This window comes from Protopterus annectens, chromosome 6.part1, assembly GCF_019279795.1.
Source record: "Protopterus annectens isolate FY-2018-M chromosome 6.part1, PAN1.0, whole genome shotgun sequence".
Classification (NCBI taxonomy): Eukaryota; Metazoa; Chordata; order Ceratodontiformes; family Protopteridae; genus Protopterus; species Protopterus annectens.
The window spans coordinates 108,712,693-108,739,105 of NC_056738.1; the positions used below are offsets into that span (position 1 = coordinate 108,712,693).

Consider the following 26,413-nt stretch of genomic DNA (forward strand, 5'->3'; position numbering starts at 1 on the left):
AAATCTAGATCCCTCAGAACTACAAGGGCGGGAGACTTAAACCTTGACACGGTTATTAATAGGACGTGCTGGAGGGACAGATTCATCACCCAGAGACTCCCTATGCTGTGGAACAAAATCCCGGTACATGTGAGGCAGAGCACCTCGCTGGCTTTGTTCAAGAGAAATCTTGACCAATGGATGGGAGATCGCAGATATACCCCAGGGATTACCTCAGTGTCACTGCTTGACAGAGGCACAGCAAAATAATGGGCATAGTATCCTTCAAACTAAAGGGGTGGCGAAAGCCACAAAACTCTGGGCTAGGCTTATAAATGCCCTTGGGCAGATAGCCTAGTATGAACCTATGAACCTATAAGAATACATCCCACTCATACTTCTGTTTATTTGTGGCTTAAGTCAATGGTCCACTTTTTTAAATTCCAAACTTCATACTGAAAAAGGAGCAGTAGCAGCATTACCAGTACAGCAGTCAGAAGTCAGTATCTAGCAGCACAAAAGAAGCTGTCAAAAGACACAGCCATATGGAGTGCATTTTGTGGTGTACTGTAAGAGTAAACCTTTGCCCGGGAAAACAGATGTAGGTGCATAACTAAATCAGTGCTACTCTTTGCTTGCATATATAACCTGTGGGTGAGAGAAGATAGCTCACTAGCAGGACTGCCTATCCCAAACGTATCATGTATGTCCTATATGTATATGGTGTGAGCCTTTGTCTGAATACCAAATCCGATGTCAGTTTTTATTTTGGCCTCACTGATGGGTTCGGATCCAATCTCTTGGATCCGACTCGGCTGCTATACAAGCTCGTGGCAGTTTTGAAGTCTCAAGCTTAACCCTTACCCAGAATTCACCACCTCTCATTACCTCAGATCTTGTTTCCAGCGATAAGACGTGGTTTTCTAATCTCTGAAGTGATTGACTGATGAGTAGTTTAATTTTTTCGTACTGTCTCGGACTCGCACACCTTGTGTGTTTTCTGCCTAGGCCCTCATCACTTTCAAGAGAGCTGTGCGATCTGCCACACATTTAACCCCAAAGCATTTGCAGATCACAGAAATAAATTAATACTAAAAGGACTTCTACCCTTGCCCTTTGATGAAGCCATATCTAGCCCAGCGAAAGAGAGAGAGAGAAAAAGTTAAAAAGGTAACTCTTACCTCTCCCAGCTCCTCTTCTGCTTCATCTAAATCAGAAAAATCTGTAAAAAGGCCATCCTCGGATCCTACAGTTAGTTTGGACCCTATGAGGAAGAAGCCTAAATTATCGGATCCAGCTCTTGTATCGGATCTGACAAAGTCAAAACTCTCCCCCTCAGATGTGACAGTTTCGTCAGATCCAAATTTTTTGAAAAAAGCAGGATTCATCAGATCCAAAGACCTCAGATCTTACTTCCACCTTACCCAGAACAAGGTATTCTCTTTTGGTGGATCCTTTTTTCATCGAGGATGCCACCCCCCTTTTCGGAAAGCTCTAAGTCCCCATCTGCTATGTCTACCCGTTCATCCAGGAGCCTGACTGAAGAAGATCTAGAGAGGCTAGTGAGGAAGTTGTTCTTGACACAGAGCCAATCTGTCCATTTTATGGCTCGTACACCATTGGGTCAGGAAGCCCTATTATCAGAAACTCCTCCTCTGGCAGTTTCTCCTCGGACTCCAGCCTAGGTCTCAGAGCCATTGGATCAAAGTTGGGCTCCATCAGCCTCGGATATGAGGATCTTACTCTCCCTGGATCTGAGACTTGCTCTGAGATCTTTGATCCATTCAGATCTGGGGAGCTGTCGGACCCATTTCCCTCCTGTCAGATCAGAGGTGCTGCATTCGACTCTGGGAAATTCTGAGCCATCTCTGCATCTCAGAGCTTCGACTATGGTCAGTTTGGGTCTGACTTCAGCCTCGGGATGGATATTCTCGGGGTGGGGAGAGACTACGCATCAGAGGCTTATTTGTTCGAATCCAAGTTTTTACCCCTCTGCAGGATGGTCTGCTTTTAGGGTGCTGGAGAGAACTTTGTTTGCATCTCAGACTCAGACGAAGTCTTCCCCTTCGGGTCCTATGTCTTCTGCTCTCCTGTCTCTGTGCCATGAGGCTCAACTAACTTCTGTACAGGGATAGCCTTTACCAAAACCCCAGACTTCACACAAGCGTGTTCCCACCTCTTTTGATGACTCCCCGGAGTCTCCCACCAAGGAAGTCCCTAAGAAGAGGTCATACAAGAGGAAGCATACAGATTCCCCTGAATCAGTCACTGAGGACACAGATTTTGATGAAGGTGGGGGTCCCCACAATCACCTCCTGAAGACTTCTTGTTTGAAGACATTCTGGAGATTTTGAAACAGAGATGTGGCTGGAAGTACAGCAACTCTTTGTTGGAGGCATCTGTGTTACTGGAGGCTTTTGGTATCGGCCCATCTATTTCCTGGGTGGTCCCCACCCACTGACGAGCTCCTGAAATTAGTCTAGCAGCAGGCCTGGAAAGAACCTGACACCACTGAGCCCATTCCGAAGAAAGCAGGCAGGATCATGTCCCCACCAGAAACCAAACTCTTTTGGTCAAAAGGTCCATCTGTTGATGCCATGGTTATGGCGGCAGCCACCAAAAAGGAACTCACTGATGAGAGTACCTCTGTCCATCCTTCCATCAAGGAGTCATGAGCAATGGACAGGTTTGGGAAGCATGTCTATGTTTCAGCGACCTTTGCCTTAAGATCTCTGAACTATTTGGCGCATTTTACTAGGCTTCAGAGGGATCTGATAAAGGAGCTTTCAGGTACCCTTGCAGGATCCATGTCTGAAGATGTGAAAGATTCCATCATTTCTCAGCTGACAGCCCTACAATCCACATCCAGTTCCTCTATGGGGAATATTTCTAACGTGGCAGAAGGAATCTCAAGAGCAGTTGGTTCAGGAGTAGCCATTAGGAGACACACCTGGATGCTTTTATGGAATTTTACGGAGCCCTTTAAATCTACATTAGTCATTGCTGCCTTTGAAGCATCCACTCTTTTTAGCTGCAAAGTAAGAGAAACACTGTCCAGGTGTGAGAAGGATGGGAAGATCCTTTCTGTCATGGCGTACGTTTTTCCACACCTCTAAACATCCTTTTCGAGGAGTTATCAAGGGGGTGAAAAGATGTGGTTCAGAAAATCCCAAGGGTATTTCCAGTACACACATGAAGGTTCTTCAACTAAAAGCAGAGGGGGAAGTTCAAATGATGGAAGCCGCCCTTGCAGCAGAGGAGGACTGCAGCATCATGGTTCCAGAGAATCTTTCTTTGGTAAAACCTTCCAGTGCTCCTAAAAGGAGGCCCAATTGTCCCCCTCTGTAGGCAATCGGGGGTCACTTATCCCTGCACTAGAGAGCCTGGCTTGAAATAAACAACAGTTAGGTGCAGAGGATCATATCCAGAGGATATATAATTCCATTTTCCCACCTTCCCTTAAATTCCAAAAAACTCCCCAATGTTCCATCTAGTCAGAGAGAACAAGCAGCAATTCAGGTACAAAAGCTGTTCATCCAAAAGGTCCCCTCAGACCAGAAAAGATCCGGAACTTACTCAAGATTCTCTTTAGTGCCAAAAAAGACAGGGAACTGGAGACCAATTTTGGATCTCAACAACCTGAACAACTTTGTTCAGAAAACGAAGTTCCGGAGAGTCACGATTCAGTCAATGCTTCCATTTCTTGAAAAAGATGATTGGATGTGCTCAGTAGATCTCCAGGATGTGTACTGTCATATAAAGATAAACAGACTCCAGGAGATTTTTAAGCTTCCAGCTAGGAGCCAGTCATTACCAGTTCAGAACGCTGCCCTTTGGTCTCACCACATCCCCCAGGGTGTTCACCAAATGTATGGCAATGGTAGTAGCTCACCTCAGACTGCATGGATTCCGTGTGTTTCCTTATTTGGACGACTGGCTCATGTCTGCCATGACCAGGCATCAACTCATTATGGCAAGAGAACAGGTAATTCACACTTGGGCCTCTCTAAGAATGACCATACATTTCAAAAGGTCTCTGCTCAGCTAACTCAGTCCATAAAATTCATCAAAGTACTACTAGACACAAGATCCACAGTGGCCTTTCTGCCTCTCTCCAGGTTTCAAACCTTAAGATCCGCAAGTAAACAAAATTATTTGCAGTACAACAGTTCCAGCTCACCTAGTCCTATGAGTGCTGGGATTAACGGTGGTATCTGTTCTCCTTCTACCTCTGGCGAGGTTTCACATGAGAATTCTTCAGTGGATGTTGGCATCTCAATTATCCATTCTTCAGTTGCCCCTATCTGCTTCAATAAGAATCACCAACTCATGCAAGAAACATTTGATGTGGTGGATCCAGTCGGATCAACTTCTTCAAGGCTGGTTATTTGTTCATACTCAGCCAAAGGCTATAGTGACCATGGATACTTCCTAGATGGGGGGGGTCAATTGGCCTTGACAGATTTGTTTCCCCTTCCTTTGGCCTCATCTGATCCATCATCCCTGGATTCTGGACCCAGCTCTTTACCTGCTGTCTCACCCAACAGAAACGACTCATGCAGACCTTCCAAACCTCAAACTGACAGCTTGGCATCTCCATTTCCAGTAGTAGCCAGACAACCTATGCTGTCTACCGCTATTCACCAAATTCTATTATCTTCCCTCAAACCATCCACAAGACAAATTTATCATAGCAAATGGAAAAGATTTGTCCACTGGGCTCTTCAAAATAATGTAGACCCCTTTGTAGCTCCAGTTCATTCTGTCTTGGAATTTTTGGCGCTGCTCTTTTATTAAGGGGCCAGCTGATCCACAACCAAAGTTCAACTAGCGTCAATTTCCAACTACCACACTGGCCTGGATGGCTCTTCACTTTTGCCCTTTTGCCACATAAACTTTGTAAGTCATTTCTGTGGGGAACACATCTCTTGAGAGCCCCCAGTTAGAGATCCTACTCCCCTGTGAGATTTAACCCTAGTAGTACTGCAGGCTTTAGTCCTTCCTCCCTTTGGACCTGCGGGTACTATTGATCTAAAGTTTCTTTCTTGGAAGACGGTGTTTTTGGAGCCATTATCTCGGCCAGAAGAATTTCAGACCTTGTTGGTGAAGCCTTCATACTTAATTTTTCACCAGGATAGAGTTACATTGTGAACCAATGCATCCTTTTTTTGCTCAAAGTGGTTTTTGACTCCATCATTTACCAGTGTCTCAGTCTACCAGTTTTCTTTCCAAGTTTACAACTAAAGGAGAATATTTGCTACATTCACTAGATGTTCACAGACAATTATGTTTTTATTTGCACAGAACAAAACACTTCAGAAATTCAAACTAGTTATTTGTCTCTCTTGCTGAAGGAAAGGTGGGTAAATCAGTGTCTAAAGTTTCTATATCCAAATGGCTAACTAACTGCATGTCCTTCATTTATAATAAATTAAACTTGCATCTCACAAAGTGAGTACGTGCTCACTCCACAAGGTCGTTAGCAATTTTTTCAGCTTTTCATTCAAGAGCCTCCTTAGATGATATTTCTGCGACAGCAAATTGGGCTTCTCCTCATACCTTCATATTGCATTACAAACTGGACTTAGTTTCTAGGAACAGGACATCATTTAGCTCAATGCTGCTCAGGAATATTCTTCCTTGAGGCCATCCAGGGGTTTCGGTACCTTGGGACTCTGTCCCATCAGTGAGGCCAAAATGAAAATTGACAACATTAGATAAAAAATTTATGTACTCACCATAACGTTCCATCTGTGTTGTCCATTTTCATTTCTGCCTCAACTTCCCATCCCACCACCCCCCTACCATTATATTCTGGAACAACGGGTAGATAGAACAACTCTTCTTTGGGGTAGTCCTATTATATTTATGGCTCCAGATATGGCTTTATCCTTCCTTCCACTACTATACTACTGCTTAAGCTTTCCATAAAATTATATAAGCTATTTCTTTCTGTGGCCTGCAAAGATCTTGGGTAATAAGGGGTGGTGCATTCGGGATATGGGTGAAGCTCGAGAGTTCAAGATTGCTACAAACTTATATAGCTGCTGAATCGGATACGAACCCATCAGTGAGGTGGAAATGAAAATGGACAACACAGATGGGACATTATGGTGAATACATACCTTTTTTAACTATGTTTTGGTGTCGCTAACCTTTACAGTTAGGGGAACCTGCCCTTTCACCTGTATAGTCCTGTGTGTGTTTGTGTGGTAGCTGCCCCAGCTGTACATCCATCCCTAGATGCAGTCTTGGATGTTACTGGTGTACTCCATTGTCTGTAGCATGCCATACACATGGCACCTACAGAGTTCTTATCCTTGTCCACATCTGTACTGTAATGTGTACTTATGACACTCTACTGTTTGTTGTTGGTAGGTTACTGTCCCCTTAATTCACTAGCACTAGCCTACAGCTGTGTATTTTGTTTCCACAGTTAAATGTATGCCACCTGGAGGAGGCAGATGGACAAATTTAGCTGAGATGAGAATAACATCCTGGTAGAGACCTTCAGGACCCATGTGTACCACAATTTTAGAAAAAGGGGTGCTAACCAGCTTTTGTTTGACTGTCTGTGGGAGACATTGGTCAATGAAGTCAGCAGGTTACAGAAGCATTTCAAATGAAAAGTGTCAAAACATTTATTTCAGATGCACTCGTCCAACCTTGTTACCTGAAACCATACCTCTCAACTCCCCAGATTTTTGTCTCGTACTTTTGGACAGTTCCTCATAAAATTTGTGGTTTTCTGGTAAATCACTGAGGACTGTAGTCAGCAAATTTTGACAGAGATTCGAGCTGTAAACTTCATATCCTTCAGAAAATGCATGATAATGCAAATCATGTTATTCTAACAACTAAGGTTATAAGAGCAATATTTAAAATCTGTCCGTTTTTGGACCTTTTTATCTCTACATTATTTTAGTCTTTGGCCAGATTTTTAGCACTAAGAGGTTGAGAGGTATGCCTAACACTAGGACAGAATTACAGACATCTGCTTGTATTAATTAGCAGCCCATGATGGCAATGGTCCTATCAAGAATACCCTCAAATGATCTTATCCACCCATTTTGCTCTTATTCTGTCCCTCTCCCATGCAATGATAAATCTGATATGCTACAGGCAAGCAATCTGTATTAACATCAACGTATTCACCCCATTCAGAAAATATACCCTTGCTCATGATTTCTTGCTTGTCAACCCCATCTCTTTTTTTAACCTTCTGTTTCTCTTCCTCAAATGTTTTACAACAAAAAACTTACATCTTCCCTTGAAGACACTTATCTTCCTATTTCTGTTGAAACAAAAGGGTAAGCCTCTTTCTGTAGGTAAGACTTGTGTACTTTTTCATTGAATTTTTCAGCTTTTCCTGTAATCTAAAAATCTTTAGAGTATCTTTCAGAACTACCCTCAAACCTTTCTATATCACCATTGGAGTGAAAACTATCTTCTTCACATTGTTCCATCACATTATTCCCCCTGCTACCATTCTTATTTGTAGCTCTGTAATAATATATTCAAAAAGGCTGTGTAGACTGACATTTGCAACATTCTCATGAGCATTATGTTTTAACATTCCTTATTCCCCATGTAACTTACACTGTTATTCCTACCATTAATGGACTTGTGGCTGGTATCCCAGAACAGTAATAGACTTTTAGTTGGCCTTGATAAAACAGTATTTATTTACAACATAAGTAAATGTTCAACTTGACCATTAGACAGCTTGAAATCTACAAATGCAGATCACCCATCAGTCCATACCCTAACTGGTTTCTTAACTTTTTTTTAATAATAAATTTCAGTACAGTGTTGTCTCAATTCTTGTCTAATGTCGCCCAAGACAAAATATCTGTCTTAAATTGCATAAATACTCTTTTCATTATAGTGGTAACAAAGTCCTACATGTCAAAGTCAATCTGTGGCTTCAAATTACTTTTTACTTTGTAAGCATTAGTACAATTAATCATAACTGTAATTGACTCAAAGAAAACATCAGCAATCTGTTCCATACTGATCTGAATCACTGCAATCATCTGGTGAACAGTGACTCACTGGAAAAGAAATACTCTCTTGGTTGTCCTTTGTGCCCTCCAGTTGACCAACAGCTGCTGTATAGGGCTGCTGCTATAGCTCCATTTGTTCCTTACTGGCCTTGGTACTACCACCTCTGGGGCTTAGGACCACTTCATTGTTTGGTTGGAAAGGGGAAGTGGTTTAGAGTGGAGCAGTTGACAGCATCACATATGCTGTCTTACATATCAGGAGATTTATTTGGGGTGCTTTAACTAGGCTAAGCTACTGACATTGCAAGCATCACCATATGTAGCATCAGTTATCTTCATCACCTACTTCTGTGCCAAATTTTAACAGCAGTCTTCTTCCTGAGTGTGGCACTTCCCCCATCACTTGCTGGCCAAAATTCCTTCCAGTGTATGGGTGAGCTGGCAAAAAGTCACTCCTTCCCACCAGTCCATTCCCTCTCCACTGGCTCCTTTAGCTCATGAGCCACTAATCAAAGTTGGTTTGTCTGAACCCTAGACAGGGCTCCATCCATCTACACCATAGAGCCATGGGCAGAACATTTGTCTGATGCAATAGCAGGCATTTAGGCATAAATTCCCAGATGCTACCTATGCCTTACTTTCACCTGTCATTTGCCATATGCTGTGTACATGCATCATTCCTACACACTCCAGAAAAATCATTTAAGCTGTTCGGATCTTGGAGAAGAATTATTTGGGTCATCACTTTTCTGGGGAGTACCTTCACATGTCATCAGAGTACTTTGCTTTCTCCTCTGTTACTTTTTGTGTGTTCAGTTCCATAAACTGTTCCAGGGTTATGGCTAGGTTCTTTCTAGGCTCTGGTTCTTCCAGCGTCTGTGTAAGCATATCATGTCAGTTCAGTTTCCTCCACCTCAGTGATGACTACAGTGTTTTCACACTCTCCCTCTGGTTCCAGCTGAGCCGGATCATTTTGCTGTATTTTACTGCCAGTGGCAGACTGAGGGATCTCCATTCTCTCCTACAAAAATAGTAGGGGTCCTTTATTTATATACAAAAAGAACTCTTATTTACAAAATAATTACATATTTAGAAATACTTGGCAAATCAACAGATATATAGACATACAAATCTGTTTACAGATATTCATAATTTCCTTTATAAGCATACTAAATGTTCATCCCTGTTAGACCCCACCACACTACTTTTTCCATAACCACCATCTGATTTTACTTAATATTGTTGCTAAAATCTATTTACCATTAAACATAATTTGATTTTTTTATTATTTCATTCCATATAACATAAAATTACTTTTAATCTATAATCTATTCTTTTAACACATTCTTTACGTTTGTTCTTTTAATATCCATATTTAATCATATTCATGATTATTTTATCCACTTTTTATATCTTCTAAAAAATCTTCTTTACATAGTTTTCCCCATAACTTGTTTGCTGTTTTACATTTCAAAAACATATGTTCTGTAGTTTTGTCTTCTTGACAATGTAAATATATTGTCACTTTTATTTTTATATGGCATATTTCCTTTTACTAGCAGTCTGTCTATTACCAGTCTCCACAAAAAATCTTGACATTCTATTTTTTGATCACATCATTTGCTTATTATTTTTATAGCTTTAATTTTTTCATCTGTTAGATTTATCAGTGGTGTCTGTGGTTTTACATAGTAATGTCTTATCATTACATTTTTATACCATACTTTTCTTTTTCTATATCAATTTTTATTTTCCACAAAAATATTTTTTCTTTGTAACATTTTATTTCTTCATTTTTACTCAGTTTTTTTCTCTTTTACTCTTTTTTACCATACCCCAACATTTATTATACTTACATTTATACGGTTTTACTGTTAATCTCTCATCTTTTTCATTTATCTACTTTACACGTTGTACAGATTTAATGAAGCAGTCTACACCACTGGGTTAACCCTAAACCTCCTCCTCCTTTGTTTACATACAAAACTCCTTTTTTACTGGGTTTAATCTAGAACCCCACTTAAATGGGGGAGAAAAATAATCTGCAGTAATTCCTTTTAAAATACTGTTGGCAACATAAGTACACTTGCTAAGTATGCTATTTTTCCATCAGTACTGAATTTATCAAATCAGCCTTTTTTCTGAATGATAATGTATATGTTTATCAGAAAAGACGGGTTTGTTTTATTTCTTCTGTTGTTTTTTAACATTGAATTCTGTTTACATCTTTATTCCCAAATGTTATACTAAACATAGACATTTAATTTATTGTAAAGTATATACCACCTGTCTTTATTATATACCTAAAACCTGTACTTTTCTCTTTATTTAAAGCCATACCTATAATCTCTAGACACTAATTTGTGCAAATTATTAATTCTTTTATCCATTTTTTTGCACTTACTATAATGTCATCTGCATAAGTTAGCAGAACTGGAATTCTTAACCTTTCAGGAGTTATATACCCACCCACACATCCCAATCTCTTGGCATGAGAAATCTGAACAAAGCCAAAAATAAGGAGACAACTTTTGAAAATTAAGATATTAACATGCATTTTCTGAAGGATATGAATTCAAACTATAATCAATGATTTTCCAGAACCACAAATTGAGTAACAGACCAAAAATGAGGCAAAAATCTGGACAGTTGAGAGGTATGACCTCGCCTCCTTCATTTTTTAATTTATTTCACGTTATCATATTCATAACTAATGCAAAGCATATGCATCTCATTAGGCATCCATGTCTTATACCACTCTTCATATGCACCTCTTGGCTTAACCATCCATTTACAAGTATTTGTTACTTTATTATTACTGTACACTGACCTACATAATTTCCTGTCTTTCTCACTTATAGTATATTCTTTCATTATTACCCATAAGATTTCATGTCCAGTTCAAATGCCTTATTAAGGTGTCTAATCACAATTTTGCTTCTTTTCTATTCATAATATCTGCAGTTTCCCTATCATTAATAATTTTATGTATATATATATATATATATATATATATATATATATATATATATATATATACACGCATGCAATCTTCCATATTTTCCATTTTAGTTTCAAATCTGTTTTGTATTGTTTTCATAAAGATCTTATTATTATCCAATACTGTCTCCAGGTTTTTGCCTTCTATCTTCTTTCTCCTATATGAATTTAAGTATTCTAGTACATAATTCTTTATACATAAAACCTTCATTTCATTCAAAATCTTTAAAAATATATATTTTTGCCAGTCCTTTGTATTTTTATACATATTATACATATCATACATTCTATCTGGTCCTGCAGCCAAATCTATATTTACTTGTCCTAATACTTTATCTAGCTCATTTAAAGAAATCTCTTTTTCCAACTCTTCATATCCAGTGTCATTCTTTTCCACAAAAGGACATGTTTTGGGCTGTCCTCAATATTTTATGACACCCATATTCCCTTCCACATTTATCATGTTTGGTATATTGTATAATTTTTCTCTTTCTATTTTTAACACAATATTACAATCCCAGCCAGTAGTCTATAAACCTCTTTTGTCATAAACCTTTGCACTGTCCAGTACTTCTTTACATAAAGTTTTCAAATGTTTTTTCAAAGTCTATCTTTCTACCTGTGTTCAGAATTGTACATGAATTTTCTTTTTTATCAGATAAAGATTCCATGTGTTGCAGTCTTTCCTTGTTTCGTATTCTTCAAGAAAATGTTCTATTGAAAAAAGTCTTAAATATAATGCCACTACTGGCTTGGATTATAACAAATTTCTTCTTACTGACACAGCTTTTGTTTACTTTTTGGATTTTTGGAGTTATTTGCTTGCTGCTTTTGTTGGAGTGGAACATAATGCCATAAAGGTTAATTTGTTAATAAGAATAAATACTCATGTGCTTTTACACCCAAAAGAGCTATTAAAATGTCCAGCACTTCATACCTGTCCATTCTTTATCTTCTTTACTTTGAATCCTTATCACATACTTCCGTTTTTCTTTTTCGTTTGCCTTCTTTTCTGCTCCACTTTTGCCTTGTTTTTCTTTTTCTGCATACTTTTCCATGTCACCACTATTCTTTTCTATTGTCTCTGCATACTCCTTTTGTATTTTCTCCATAATGGCCCCCCAGGAAAAATCTCCTCCATTTTCTGACTGGCTCTGCACCACCATTTCTTTAAATAAATCATCCCACAACCCTCCAGAGTGGATGGTTGAATTATATAGTCATCATTTGCTGAATCATCTTAATTGAACAGATTTCTTTGAAACATTTCCTCTGAATCCTGCACATATACTGTGCTCAATATTAGCTTTCTCTACCATTTCTTTCTCCCAACCATCATCTCCTTCTCTCTCCATTTGCCTCTCTCTTTTTTCTCTGGGCCATCTCTGTGCCTGGAATGGAAATAGGAAGTGCTCCTTCAAAATGAGTTCCACTCGCATAAGTGATATGTAGGGGAACTTCCCCTGTGATGTGGACAGGTTTCCCCATCTGTTAAAATTCTACTTTGGATTTCCCCTTAAAGTAGGCAAATGCCTAGTAGGACTGATCTGGTCAGCTAAGAGTAAATAAAATGCAGTGGTCTAGCTCAGAGTGAGAATAGTTACATCATTCCTAGTGACAATGGAGCTCCGTATCAAATGTGTGAGATTCACTAGTGTGAATCTTGAAAAAAAAATAAACTGCTGTCTGAAGAAAAAAAACGGCAACAGTTGAAATTCACTTTTATGCCTTTCAAGCATTTTTGCAGAAGGGGACAAATTGTGTTATTGAGAATGTATTTTCTCATCTGAAGAAGTCTGTAGTCAAACGAAAAACTCTGTGACTTGTTAGTGTTTTATGTAGTTTTTTGTGTGGTTTTGTGATCGTGATTAAAGCTTTTTCCAACTGAAGTTATTGTGGTCCCTTTATCAGTGCCTTTTGCTTGGGATTCTTGCAGAAGACGTGCACCCCCACGTCCATGCTACTTGTATCAATAACTCTGAGATTGCTGTACCTCACAGAAAGAGAAGCAATCTTGATATATACCACAGCATTAATACTTAGGTGTATCTTCTTTATTTGGCATCTATATTACATAATCAAACTTTTAAAAGTTTGAACGTCATATGGTCGACACCATATGATCGAACTTTCAAAAGTTCGAAAATGCAATAAAAAATAAACCAAAGAAAAAACCTACCTGAACAGTTTAAGCAGAGGGGGCAAGCCCCACCTCCCGCCCTTTAAATATACCAACTCTGAGATCGCACTACAGTGCAGAAAAGGGAAATCTTCCCATTCCACACTGTACGGAGATATCTGTTGAAACATTTGAACTTTTAAAAGTTCGATCATATGGTGTATATGACGTTCAAAGTTTTAAGAGTTCGACAACGTGATATAGACCCTTTATTTGTACTTGCAGTTCCACAGTTCTGAGGATCACAGCTATGGTCCTTGCACTTTCAACTGTAATCATAACATTGTTTAGGCATGGCATGTAAAACGTCAGTGGTTTTGTCAGATTGCCTGTTGGACACCAGAGGAACTGTTGGATCACTGACCAACAGAAGTCGCTAATGAAATGTCAGTTTTACTTTTTAACCTGAAGGATGCAAATTCCAGGAGTGTTCATACTCAAAATCTATAGTGAGACTTGCATTTGGAATTAAAAAAATGTAGCAATGTAAAGTGCTTATTCTTCTCCGCATATATCAGGCATGACTAAAATAAGTAAATGCCTCAATTAACAAGCTTTACCTTTACTGTTTTAAAGTTAATAGTAAAATGGCCTAAGAAATTACCACTTATGAAGCAGTAAGTAGCCCTGGTAAGCACAGTTGACAGGTACATTTTTCCAACTGTATGATTCCTCTGGGTAAGAGAACAAGGTATGTAATGGTCTTTCAGTGTAGAAGACACAAACAACATAGGTCTCAGGCCTGTAGGTAATACTCCATAATCAGACATGCTAAGTGGTGCATGGCATTATTTTTTTAGCTACATAGGCACCATTCTAATCTTGTACTGTTATGTCTCCTCTGATTATATGTTCCAGATGATTATTAGAGATGAACCTTAAAATGGCAAAAGAGACAAGGGTCTATCCTATTTATGAAGATTAAATAGAGTGAATCTGTGCAGATAAAACTGATTATCTAAATTCATGGAATGGTGTCAGGTAGGATGGCATGCACACAATGCCTGGAATACACCTTAGACTTCTATTTATGACATTAAAGGAGGGCAGCACTATTATGGTTATGAATCACTTGATTTGTCTGTACAGTTAGTGGTTATCTTACTCCTTTTGACTACGGGCAGCACACTTACTGTAGCAGCTGTTTCATTTCGCTTATTTTGTGTAAAAAGTTTTAATTACAGTGATTTGTATTTCTTTTTAAATAGGCTGGGTTTGGCTATGGTTTGCCCATCTCCCGCTTATATGCAAGGTATTTTCAAGGAGATTTAAAGCTGTATACCTTAGAGGGTTATGGAATGGATGCACTGATCTATATAAAGGTAATGTATATGTAATATTCCTAGTCATAGTACTGGTCTGCTAATACATTTGTCAATTATACTAGCTTATAAGTTTTTACTACGGAAATAAAAGGTGAACACTGCTATTTTATTTTTCCCTTTAAAAGCTTGCTATGTACAGATGAATAATTATAGATGAGCATTACATCTAGTGAAGGAAATGGGTACTTCATTCTATTTTGCCTTAATGTACAGTATGTACAATTTTAAGTAGGGACTATACGGACATATTTTAAGAGAAGATTATATGATAAAATACTGTCATGGTTGGTAGAATTTCTATAGTACTTAATTATAAACATCTGTGCAATACTTGTCATTCAGAAAAAATATTTAAGTATTCATGTATAGCAGCTTTAAATGCTAACATATGGAAGGGAGGATGGCAACAGATGTGAGAAGTCAAATAGAGCTATCTGCATTATTTAAATACAGGCTAGCTCAGAAGGAGAAAGCAGTGCCCTCACTTCACAAGACGAGTAGTGACTGGTGAGTGAATGGAAGCAAACTGAGTAATTGCTATAGTGGTCTGACTGATCCTGGTGCCCTACACAAGTGTGGAAGACTGTTTGAATTTGTTTTTCCTGTGGTCCTGAATAAAATGATAATGTGCAGAGTTGAGTGCCCAGAAATTTGCTGTAAGGCAGCAGTACCAGTGCCTGGAATTATTTTGGTATGTGAAGTTTAAGTTGGGTGAATGGAGGCAGACTATAGCGCAAGTCACCTCACTTGAGTCTTAGGGTCCAGAAACAGCAACAACCTTTATTATTATTGTTTATAGCTGTATAAGCTGTCTGGCAATAGCTCAGCCATCAGTACTCATTAGACAAGTGCAAGTGAGGTGACTAGAAGAACTAGAGCTAGAGTGACAGTTGGGACCTTAGCTCATGGCTACACACACACACACACACACACACACACACACACACACACACACACACACACACACACATACAAGATTTACTGCTTTGCTTGCACAGAAGCATGGACTAATCTGAACACTCATAAGTATGTTTTATAAATGTGTTTTAAGTTGATTTTATAAGCTTTGACTTTAATTGCTTAAATTGAAATAAGACTGTATTACTTAATGCTACCCCTCTCTGTTATTCAGTCTTTTTTTCTGATATATTTTATTTCTGACAGTAAATGTTTTATTGTTCATTCTGAAAGACAGGCAGTTGCACATCAGAGAAGGACACTTCATGGTGCTGTGACTGCATGTTAGTTTTATGCCAATTTATATGGTCATAAAAGCTGTCAGAATCTCCACTAGAGATGCATTCTTGGGGGTCTGGGGTCAACCTTAACCCCAGACTAAGAGCTAGAAACAGTCAGAACATAACTTGTTTTTTATGGAATAGGCTTTATTTATAAACATGCCTGGTGGGTTTACGCTAAAGCAGTTGATAGAGGCAGAAAAAGGGATAAACTAATATTATTAAGGACATAACAGGGAGTCGTAATATTTGAAAGAAACAGAGCTTTGCTAGCTGTAAAACTTGCTACAGTTATAGTTTTGATGATGAAAAGAAAACATGACAACAGCATTTGAAGTACAGCATATGCCAGCATCATAAGATAATAACAAAACACATAGAATGAAACAAATAAAAGTAAAAAAAATAACTTCAAACAAGTAAACCTAGGTCAGTGAACAAACTAAATTGTGAGCTTACTGTAAACTGGTAAGAAAAGCAACCACTCACATCTCACATTTTGTCAGACAAGCCACTGATGTAAAAGAACCACAGTAAAACAGAAAAAGGAAATTAAAAACTGAAAAAAATGGGAAAATATTCAAAATGTCATGCATTATAAACAGCAGTGGTTAATAATAACAATGTTTACATGTCAGTTTTATTTTTCAAGTTGTGTATTACCCATTATCATCTGTAATACATTCTTGTTAAGTACTTTATTGTCTGCTGCTACGTGTGTATATATGTATGTGTGTGTGTATGTATGTGTATATATATATATATATATATATATATATATATGTGTGTATGTTTTATATATATATGTGTGTGTGTGTGTGTATATAAAATTTGTTTTATAGGTTCATAGGTCAGTACTAGGCTAACTACCCTTGCGAGCCATTTTAAGCCTAGCCAGTTATCCACTGTGAGATTCAAACCTTGTACCTTGTGTTTGTAAGGCAAACACCTTAACCATTAGGCCACCCTCCCAACCCTTTTTTTCCTTTGAGTTTTTCTCATGTCACCTCTAATAAAAGGATGTATCCAGTACAGCTAATTCCATCAGTAATTCACTAAGTAACAAATAAATAAGAACACTGCATGGCACTGCTACCAAAACAAAAAAGTATGATGGAAGGATGCTGATTACCTCACGAAAAAGCAGAGATGTCTGAAATTCAACTGAAGTGTTTATGAAATACTTGGCAGTGCCAGTAGCATGGCTGATGTTAATCGTGTTTCACTGTTGCAGTCCTAACAGATGGGTTATCTGGCTCCCTTTAGCCCTCAGTCGGCCAGAATACCAAAGGTAAGTAAAAATGACGTTGGTTGTAAAGGACGTCAGGGCATCCAATACAAAAGGAGGCAGCCAACGTCACTTCCTCAGTCTTCCTTGCCGCGGAGCCCGAAGCAGAAGCTTTTCATGCACGAGTGCCGGTCGGCAGTTTACCTTTGTTGAATTCTGACTACAAAGTGTTGAAGTCTACTACAGCTAAGTACCCCATTGGGGATCCTCTTTTCTTGCCTTAACGAATGTCAGAAAAATTTAATAATTGCCTTACCTGTGGAAAGTAGATTTCCCATAGAGATTTTCATTTCTTTTGCATTATCTGTTTAGGCCTTGATCATGACATTCCCAGTTGTAATCTTTGTGCGTCCTTTAATCCGTGTACTATCCACCATCAGGCTAAGAGCTTGGCCTAAGTTTGTGGGTATGGCATCTGCCGGTCTCCAGGCTTCAGATATTCCAAAAAAGCATAAGGACAAGGACCATGACAGGCTTCAGAAAACTAAGTCTTCGGAGGAGGCTAAGTTGGTCGTCAGTCAGGCGTGAGCCAGTGAGATGCTTTTGCTGTCCCTGCAGTCTGCAGATGTACAACCACAGGCCTTGATTGAGTCTGAGTCCCTTAGGCCTTCGGTCTCTAGTTTGTCTTCCAACCTGTTGCTGGTCACCTCTTCTGCTGGAGCCGATACTGCTAAGCTGACTACGTGGTCCGAGCCCTCCATTTTGCGATCTGACAGCAAACTTCTTCCTTCTACTCCTGCTGCTTCTTCGGCGGTTGTCAGGCCTCCCGAGTCCTTCAGGCTTGCAGGTAAGTCTTCCATCCATAAGCCTGTGAAAAGGCAGTCTCCAGTTCCTTCTAGTTCTCCTCAATCCCAGATGGTTAAAATGGCTAATGATTTGTTAACTCTTATCAGGGGTTCTCAGCCTCACCCTCCTAAAAGGAGTAGGGAGGTTTTTCCTGAGGGTTTGTCCTGTTCAGGATCTGTTTCTTCCAGCATTTCTGCTGATGGAGAGGAATTTTCTCAAGCTTTTTCTCCCTTTGAGGATTCAGATGCAGAGGAGTCCATTCCTTCGGCTTCTCATCTAGAGGATTTCTCTTTTGGTGACACTTTAAATACCCTCAGGGAACATTTTAAGTGGGAAAGCCAGGATTATCCATAATCTAAGAAACTGATTAGGGAGTTTCTTGATTTACCTCAGCATACGCCTCTTGCTATTCCCCCTGTGGTGGAAGTTGTTGATGATGTTTTTCTGGAAAATTCCTTGTCTCCAAATTCAGTTACCCCTGCTCCCAGGAAACCTGACAGGTACTACAGAGTCCCTGATTCTCATTTGTTTGTTTACAGGAACCCGTTGGGGAATCCAGAGGTTATTTCTCAGGGCCCTAAAGGGGTTAAGGCCACTGTTACCAGGAATCCTGTTCCATCGGGCAGAGAATCTTGGAACCTAGATAGGTGGGGCAAGAAAGTTTATACCTCTGCCACCCTAGCTATTAGGGCTACCAATTGCCTTTTTCAAATGCTGAAGTACCAGCAGCACACCTTGGAGGCTATTAAGTCTAAGATTGCAAATGTACTTCTTTTGGCAGGGAGTAAAGACATGCAGGATTTGTTGAATTAAGCCACTCTGGTTAATAAGCATTCTTTGCTTTGTGGTTTTGACATCCTTGAGGCCTCCAGTAGGACTACGGCTACTGGATCTGTTATTAGAAGGCACGCTTGGCTCAGAGAACACCCTCTTCCAGAACATGTCAAGGCTAAGCTTTTGGATGTACGTTTGCATAAAGACAATCTTTTTGGCAGCAAAGCTGAGGAGATGCTTAAGATGGAGGATAAGGCCAAGTCCATGCAAACTGTTAAAAAAATGTTCTGCAAGTTCAACCCCCTCGCTTTAGCAGGAATTACCCTTCCAAGAGTTGGACCTTTCCTCATACCAGCAGACAGAACCGTTCCAGGTCTAGGGGTTACAAATCTTCTAGGGGACAGACAGCTACCCCTCAAAAGTCTAGGCGGTGGCAGGCTTCCACATCTAAGGTGGGAAGCACGAAGCCTGCATCTCATTCAAAGCACTCTCAATGACCTTTTACAACTTCTGCCTGTTTTTGCTTGCCTGGAGAGTCCTTTAGGGGGAAGGTTGGCCCTTTTTTCAGATGTCTGGGCCTCTATAACAAATGCCAAATGGGTGCTCAGAACAGTGTCTCTGGGGCACAAGTTTTCTTTCCGCACCTTTCCAGCTCCCAAGAGATTCCCAGACATTCCCCCAAACCAAAAGGCAGAAGTAGAAAAACAAATGTTATCTTTGTTTTATCTGGGAGCAATAGAATCAGTTCTTGCTCAGCAGGTAGGCCAGGGCTTTTATTCCAGGCTTTTCCTAGTTCCAAAAAAAGAAGGCACCTGACGTCCTATCCTAGATCTTTTCATTCTGAACTCTTTTCTTGTAATTCCAAAGTTCAAAAGGCTCACTCTGCATCAGTTGCTACCAATGCTAGAAAAGGATTCCTGGCTTGTAACCTTGGAGTTCAAAGAGGCTTATCTGCACATCCCTGTCAGGGAAAGTTGCAGGCAATATCTTCGTTTCAGAGTGGGCAAGCAACATTATCAATTCTCTGCGCTGCCCTTTGGTTTACCTACTGCTCCCAGAGTCTTCATGAAGTGCCTGGCCCCAGTCATTGTTTTTTGCAGGCAGAAGAAAATTCAGATTTGCCCATACTTGGACGACTGTCTGATTCAAGCAAGTTCTCAGGAGCAGCTATTAAAGGATCTGGAATTCGTAAAGACTCTTCTCTCTTCCCCATGTTACACTCTCAGTGAGGAAAAATCAAAAATGGTACCATCCAAGGAGATAACATTCCTGGGGGGCGAGTCTGAACACAGCCGCCCAGATGATATATCTCACCCAGGAGAAGCAGACAACTCTTTCAGTTTACTTCAAGGACTTGGCAAGCCTGTCCCAGCTCCCTGCAAGCTCTGGGATTCATGGCATCTTGTATTCTCATGATTCCATATGCAAGACTGCATATGAGGAAGTTGCAATGGTTCCTCAAGAACATTTGGTGTCAACACACACATTACCTGGATATGATGATCCCTTTGCTTCCATCTCTGCAGACGGAGTTCCTATGGTGGGCAGCAGCCTGTCTACAAAACAAGGGCATGCCCTTTCGGACACCTCCTGCCACTCAAGTTCTGACTACAGACATATCGGACTATGCCTGGGGAGCACACCTGGATGGCAGATGCATGCAGGGACAGTGGAACGCCCAGCAGATGCACCTGCACATAAATCTAAAAGAGCTGATTGCAGTTCAACAAGCCTTACTAGCCTTCAAGCACCTTCCTTCTCCAGGGACCTTACTTGTCAGAACAGACAATACCACAGTCATGTGGTACATCAGCAAGCAGGGAGGGACTCGCTCTTACCCCCTGTGCAGACAAAGCATGAATCTTTGGTCCATGGCAGCATCCCTGGACCTGCATCTCCTAGCTCAGTTCCTTCCAGGAAGGCTCAGTGTTTTGGCAGACCAGTTGAGCAGGCGAACCCTGGATCCTCACGAGTGGCAGCTGAACAGGACAGTTTTCTATAGCATCATTCAACATTGGGGCACACCTCAGATGGATCTTTTCTCCTCCCTGGACATTCACCTTCTGCCTCTCTTTTGCACCAGACAGCATCACAGCAGGGCTTGGGGTGTGGATGCTCTGTCCTTCCCTTGGACGTTGCTATCAGTTTACGCCTTCCCTCCTCTTCCTTTTCTACCCAGAGTGTTGTTGAAGATCAGGGATAAACGACCAAGGACTATTCTCATAACTCCGGACTGGCCCAGACAGCATTGGTATCTGCTGCTTTGCAGTCTCTCCCAATTCCCTCCTTGGCATCTTCCTCTGAAGCCAGGTCTTTTGGTTCAGGAAGGGGGAATTATTCTGCATCCTCATCTTCAATCCCTTAACTTAGCAGCATGGCTCATAGTTTGACTCCTTCCTTATCTTCTTCCCTTTCCCAGCAGGTGGTTGATGTGCTGAGGGCACTAGGAAGTCCGATGCTGGCAAATAGGAAAGGTTTTCTCATTGAAGGCAGGCTAGAGGGGATTCTTCTTCTCAGCCTACCCTTCTTCTGATCTTGGAATACCTGGCTGAATTGCTTCAGGGTGGTCTTTCCTTTTCTTCTGTCAAGCTCCATGCTTCAGACATTTCTGCTTATTGTTCTTTGAACAGCCCAATTTTCTCTCATCCCTTGATGAAGATGTTTCTCAGAGGTACCTGTAATGTAAAACCTCCCAAAAGGGCACCTACTCCATCATGGAATCTTAATTTTGTTCTAGAGAAACTCACTCGTTGTCCTTTTGAGCCATCTGCCTCTGCAGATTTAAAGTTTCTCTCTTGGAAGACTGCTGTCTTCTTGGGTATAACTTCAGCAAGGAGGGTTTGATGGCTGTGGAGCCTTTTATTATTTTCCATCCAGACAGGGTCTCTCTGAGAACCAACCCCCTCCTTTATGCCTAAGGTGGTTTCTAGCTTGACTCTTAATCAGTCCATACAACTTCCTACCTTCTTTCCTAATCCTCAAAATAAAGGTGAAAGGATCCTGCATTCTCTTGATGTGTACAGACAGCTCAGGTTTTACCTGGACAGGACTAAGGACATTCGGAAATCAGCTCAGTTGTTGGTCAGTTTTGCCCCTGGATCTCAGGGCAAGGCTATTTCTAAGCAAACCATTTCCAAGTGGATTGCACATTGCATCAACTTTTGTTATTCTTTTCATGACAAGGTTCCTCCTCAAGGGGTTAGGACCCACTCAACTAGAGCAGCTTCCACTTCTGCAGCCTTTTTTAAGGGGTTTCCCTACTAAAGATATTTTGGAGGCTGCCACTTGGTCTTCAGTTCACATTTTCACAAAACATTATAATTTGCCTCTGTTTTCCAGAGCCTGGGCAGGGTTTGCCACTGCTGTGTTGCAGGGCATTATTTCCAACCCTTGATTCTGTTGGTTCCTCCTCCCTTCTCACTGGGCTTTGGTAATCAACCCATCTGTTTGGACTGCAACAGTGAAACACGATGAACATAGTATAGTTGTGTACACTTACCATAAATGTAGATGTTTAAGTGTATTCTGTGTTGCAGTCCTGGTTTCCCTCCGTCCTTCCCCCTTTTTGGTCCTCTCCTATTCTTTTTTCCTGAGGTGCAGGTTGAATTGGATATTATTTGTCAAACTGGCATTTGGCTTAGCCTTTTTTCTGGGGGCTTCTGACTGTTTTGGCAAGAAAGACTGAGGAAGTGACGTTGGCTGCCTCCTTCTGTATTGGATGCCCTGACGTCCTTTACAACCGACGACATTTTTACTTACCTTTGGTATTCTGGCCGACTGAGAGTTACCGGGAACTGGATAACCCATCTGTTAGGACTGCAACCGTGAATACACTCGAACATCTACATTTATGGTAAGTGTACACAACTGTACTTTGCAATCTGCACAAACAAGTTAGCATTACACTTTGTGCATATGAATATCACCCCTTACTTTCTGAATCACTACACCCCATTAAACACATTATTGAAATATAAAATGCCTAGCTCAACAACACAGCTTCTGAATACTTCAGAAATCTGAGTATGATGTTTCCACTTAACAAAACCATGTTAATGTCACCTTCTCAAACTGAGCAAGAACAAATACAAGGGAAGCAGTAGGGATTTGTCACTTGCACATTTACCCAAATACCAGTGTGACAGGGTGTTGCCATTACATATCTACCTAAGTTTTATTGTGACAGTTGTGTACTTGGTGTACCTTGCTGGAAAGCCTATGGCTGCTATATAATAAATTGCACATCACTACAGACAACTTAGAAATTTTTATCCACATCCAAGGCCAGCAGGCAGACATCTCAGTTTGTGTACCTGCTTATTTACTTTCAGTCAGGCTATTCTCACTATCAAACAAAATGAGACCACAATAAATCACTTCAAAACTTTTCCCACCTTTAATGTGACATATAACCTGTACAGTTCATTTGAAAAACAAACAAATATGTGAGGGGAAAAATGTAAAAAAGCGTACAATACACTGGTTGCATAAGTGTGCACACCCTTAAACTAAAACTTTATTGTGTGTGCACACCCTTTAACTAATACTTTGTTGAAGCACATTTTGATTTAATTACAGCATGGCACATCTTGAGTTGGTAATATTTGCCCACTCTTCCTTGCAAAAGTGCTCCAAATCTGTCAGATTGTGAGGGCATGTCTTGTGCACAGCCCTCTTTAGGTCACCCCACAGATTTTCTGTTGGATTTAGGTCTGGGCTGTGGCTGGGCCATTCCAAAACTTGTATTTTCTTCTGGTGAAGCCATTCTTTTGTTGATTTGGATGTATGCTTGGGGTCATTGTTATGTTGAAAGGTGAAATTCCTCTTCATCTTCAGCTTTCTAGCAGACGCCTGAAGGTTTTGGGCCAAAAGTGACTGGTATATGGAACTGTTCATAATTCCCTGCACCTTGACTAACGTCCCAGTTCCAGATGAAGAAAAGCAACCTCAAAGCATAATACTGCCACCACCATGCTTCACCATAGGGATGGTGTTCTTTAGGTGATACAAAGTGTTGTTTTTTGCGCCAAACGTACCTTTTGGAATTGTGGCCAAATTGTTCAACCTTGCCGTCATCAGACCATAACACATTTTCCCACATACTTTTGGGAGACTTGCTGTATTGTTTTGCAAATTTTAGATGGGCCTGGATGTTTTTTGGTGCAAGAAAAGGCTTCCAGACATATGGAGAATATGGGAGATTGTTGTCACATGTAGTACACAACCAGTACTTGCTAGAAATTCAGCTCCTTCATTGCTGCTGTAGGTCTCTTGGCAGTCTCGCTGATCAATTTTTGCCTTTTCTTTTCATCAATTTTGGAGGGACGTCCAGTTCTTTGCAACGTCACTGTGGTCCCATATTTTCTCCACATTTTGATGACTGTCTTCACTGTGTTCCATGGCACACCCAATGCTGTGGAAATTTTTTTGTACCTTTCTCCTTACTGATACCTTTCAACAATGAGATCCCTTTGATGCTTTGCAAGCTGTCTGCAAACCATGGCTTTTGCTGTAGCAGGCAACTGAGTAAATGTCAGGAAAATCCTACTAGGACAGATTAACTTTATTTGGGGTTAATCAGAGTCTCTTTAATTGATGGTAGGTGTGTACCCAAGAAGACTGAATGCTGTAATTAAAGGTGCTTCAACAAAGTATTAGTATATGGGTGTGCAAACTTATGCAACCAGCATATTGTATGTTTTTTATTTTTTATATTTTTTCCCCTAACAGATTTGTTTGTTTTTCAATTGAATCGTACAGGTTATAGGTCGCATTAAAGGTGGGAAAAGTTAAAATGATTTATTGTGGTCTCATTTTTTTATATCACAAAAACCTGTCATTTTAACAGGCGTGTGTACACTTTTAATATTGTGTGTGTGTAAATGGGAATTGTAACCTTGTAAAACCACAAAAAATAAAAACTAATAAAACATTAAACGTGGAGTTGAAAGGCCTGAAGCACCACAAGCACCAACAATGGTGCAAAGTCTTTTATTACAAAGGATTTAGCGCTTTCATCTCAGTATATTCGACTTCTTCAGAATAAAGTGCATTGCATAATTACAAATTTAAATACACACTCCTACAAGTCAATTGGATAGTAAACTAGTGACCAAAATGCACTCCTCCTCCATAATTACATACATTTAAAATTGACCATTCCCTGAACCTAACTAAAACACAGATATTAACACTAAAAATAGAAATAATGTTAAAAAATAAGACTTGACATTTTACATACAATAGGCAGATCTAAGCTTCAACATGGCACTTAAGGAAATCTGTTCATTCAAGCCAGGAAATTCACTGGCATTAGTTCTAATTTGCCATTTAAGTCATGTAAACTCCAAAAAATCATCAGAGGGGACCCCCCCCATTGACCCAAGTCCACATGATCTATAACACAAAACTTAAAAGAATGTAAAGGGTGGGTACTTATATGCTTGTACAGGGAAATCTTGTCATTTTTATTGTCAGTGTCATAGACATGTTGATAAATTATTTGTTTAATAGCTCTTTTTGTTTTCCCCACATAAAATCCATCGCATAGTTGACACAGTGCTATATAAACCTCACCTTTCGTGTAGCAATAATACTTCTTAGTAGGTTTAATTAACCCAAGGTTCCTTATTTTTATCTGTTCCTGGTATACCATGTACTTACACTGGGAACATCTACCACATTTAAAACTTCCACATTTCCAAGGTTTGCCTGTAGTTTTCTCCAGCATGCCTTTAAAAAAATGTCCTTCTTATGTACCACTGTAGATTTCTTTCCAACTAAGGAAAAAACCTCAGGGTCTAGACTAAATAAATTCTGGTGTTTAACTACAATATGTCTGACGTCAAATTGTAGACTAAAAGGTAAAATCAGTGCTCTTTGAAACCCACTCTCTTGCCTTACAGGATGGTTAGGTGGGACATCATTACTGCTACCTAAAAGAGTGTCAGATATACCCAAGGACCTTTTCTTTATCACTTCATCCATAATGTTATTAACAAACTGTTCTGGGAACCCTCTTTTTGTCAGCATTCTAAAGTACTGAACATTCATTAACAAATTAATCGAATTCTGAAATCATCCTGACAAGTCTTGCATATTGACCCTTCACGAGTGCTTTTTTTCAGGTGAATAGAGTGCCAGCTATTGAAGTGTAGCAATACATTCGAATACGTAGGTTTCATGTACAAAAATGAAGAAAAGATTTTCCTAACATAATCTTTATTGTGATGTCAAGATAGTGACATATATAATGAAAGGATACAAATGAGTCAGGACAGAAAGCAGCTATGTCAAGAATGATGTTATACACCAAAGTGGTCTTCTAAATCATCTTTTTTGTCAAACTGTTGTAGCTTAAATTCTGTACTTAGTACATATAGATAAATAAACTGAAGGGATGTTGTAGCACACGAGAGTGGTGTAAAAATCTGAAATATCTGGTGCCTACTGCTGTAAAAAATGAAGTTGTCTTTAAATTAGTGTACAATTTCAGAAATCCTGGCTACATAACTGATTACAACTTATAACAATGTGTTCAAAACAGAGTACAGTGAAATCACAGTAAATCACAGTATGAGGGTGTGTCACTCTTCACAGGTTATATAGGTGTAGTGACTGCTTCATCAGTAATACTATGAACATACACAAGGCTCAATTTGCCTAGGGCAAGTATACTTCTGTCCAGCTTTTCTTCATTGTACTACCTCTGCTTTCATTTTTGGGTAATATAAACACAGTGCTGATTCAAATCATCTGGCAGACAGTGCTATTATGATGCACGTGTTTACAGATACAACTCTGTAGTGACTCCTGTCATGAAGTGTTGAGACATTACA

General features: G+C 39.8%; 1 protein-coding gene across 4 annotated transcripts in view; it reads left to right on the top strand.

Moving 5' to 3' along the window:
* PDK1 (pyruvate dehydrogenase kinase 1) overlaps window positions 1-26,413 on the top strand; it is a 1,069,548-nt gene that overhangs the window by 938,584 nt on the left and 104,551 nt on the right. For all 4 annotated transcript variants that reach the window (XM_044075543.1, XM_044075544.1, XM_044075546.1 and 1 more), the window contains one exon: window positions 14,373-14,486. In XM_044075543.1, coding sequence (XP_043931478.1) covers window positions 14,373-14,486 — 114 coding nt within the window. The remainder of the gene's footprint in view (window positions 1-14,372; window positions 14,487-26,413) is intronic.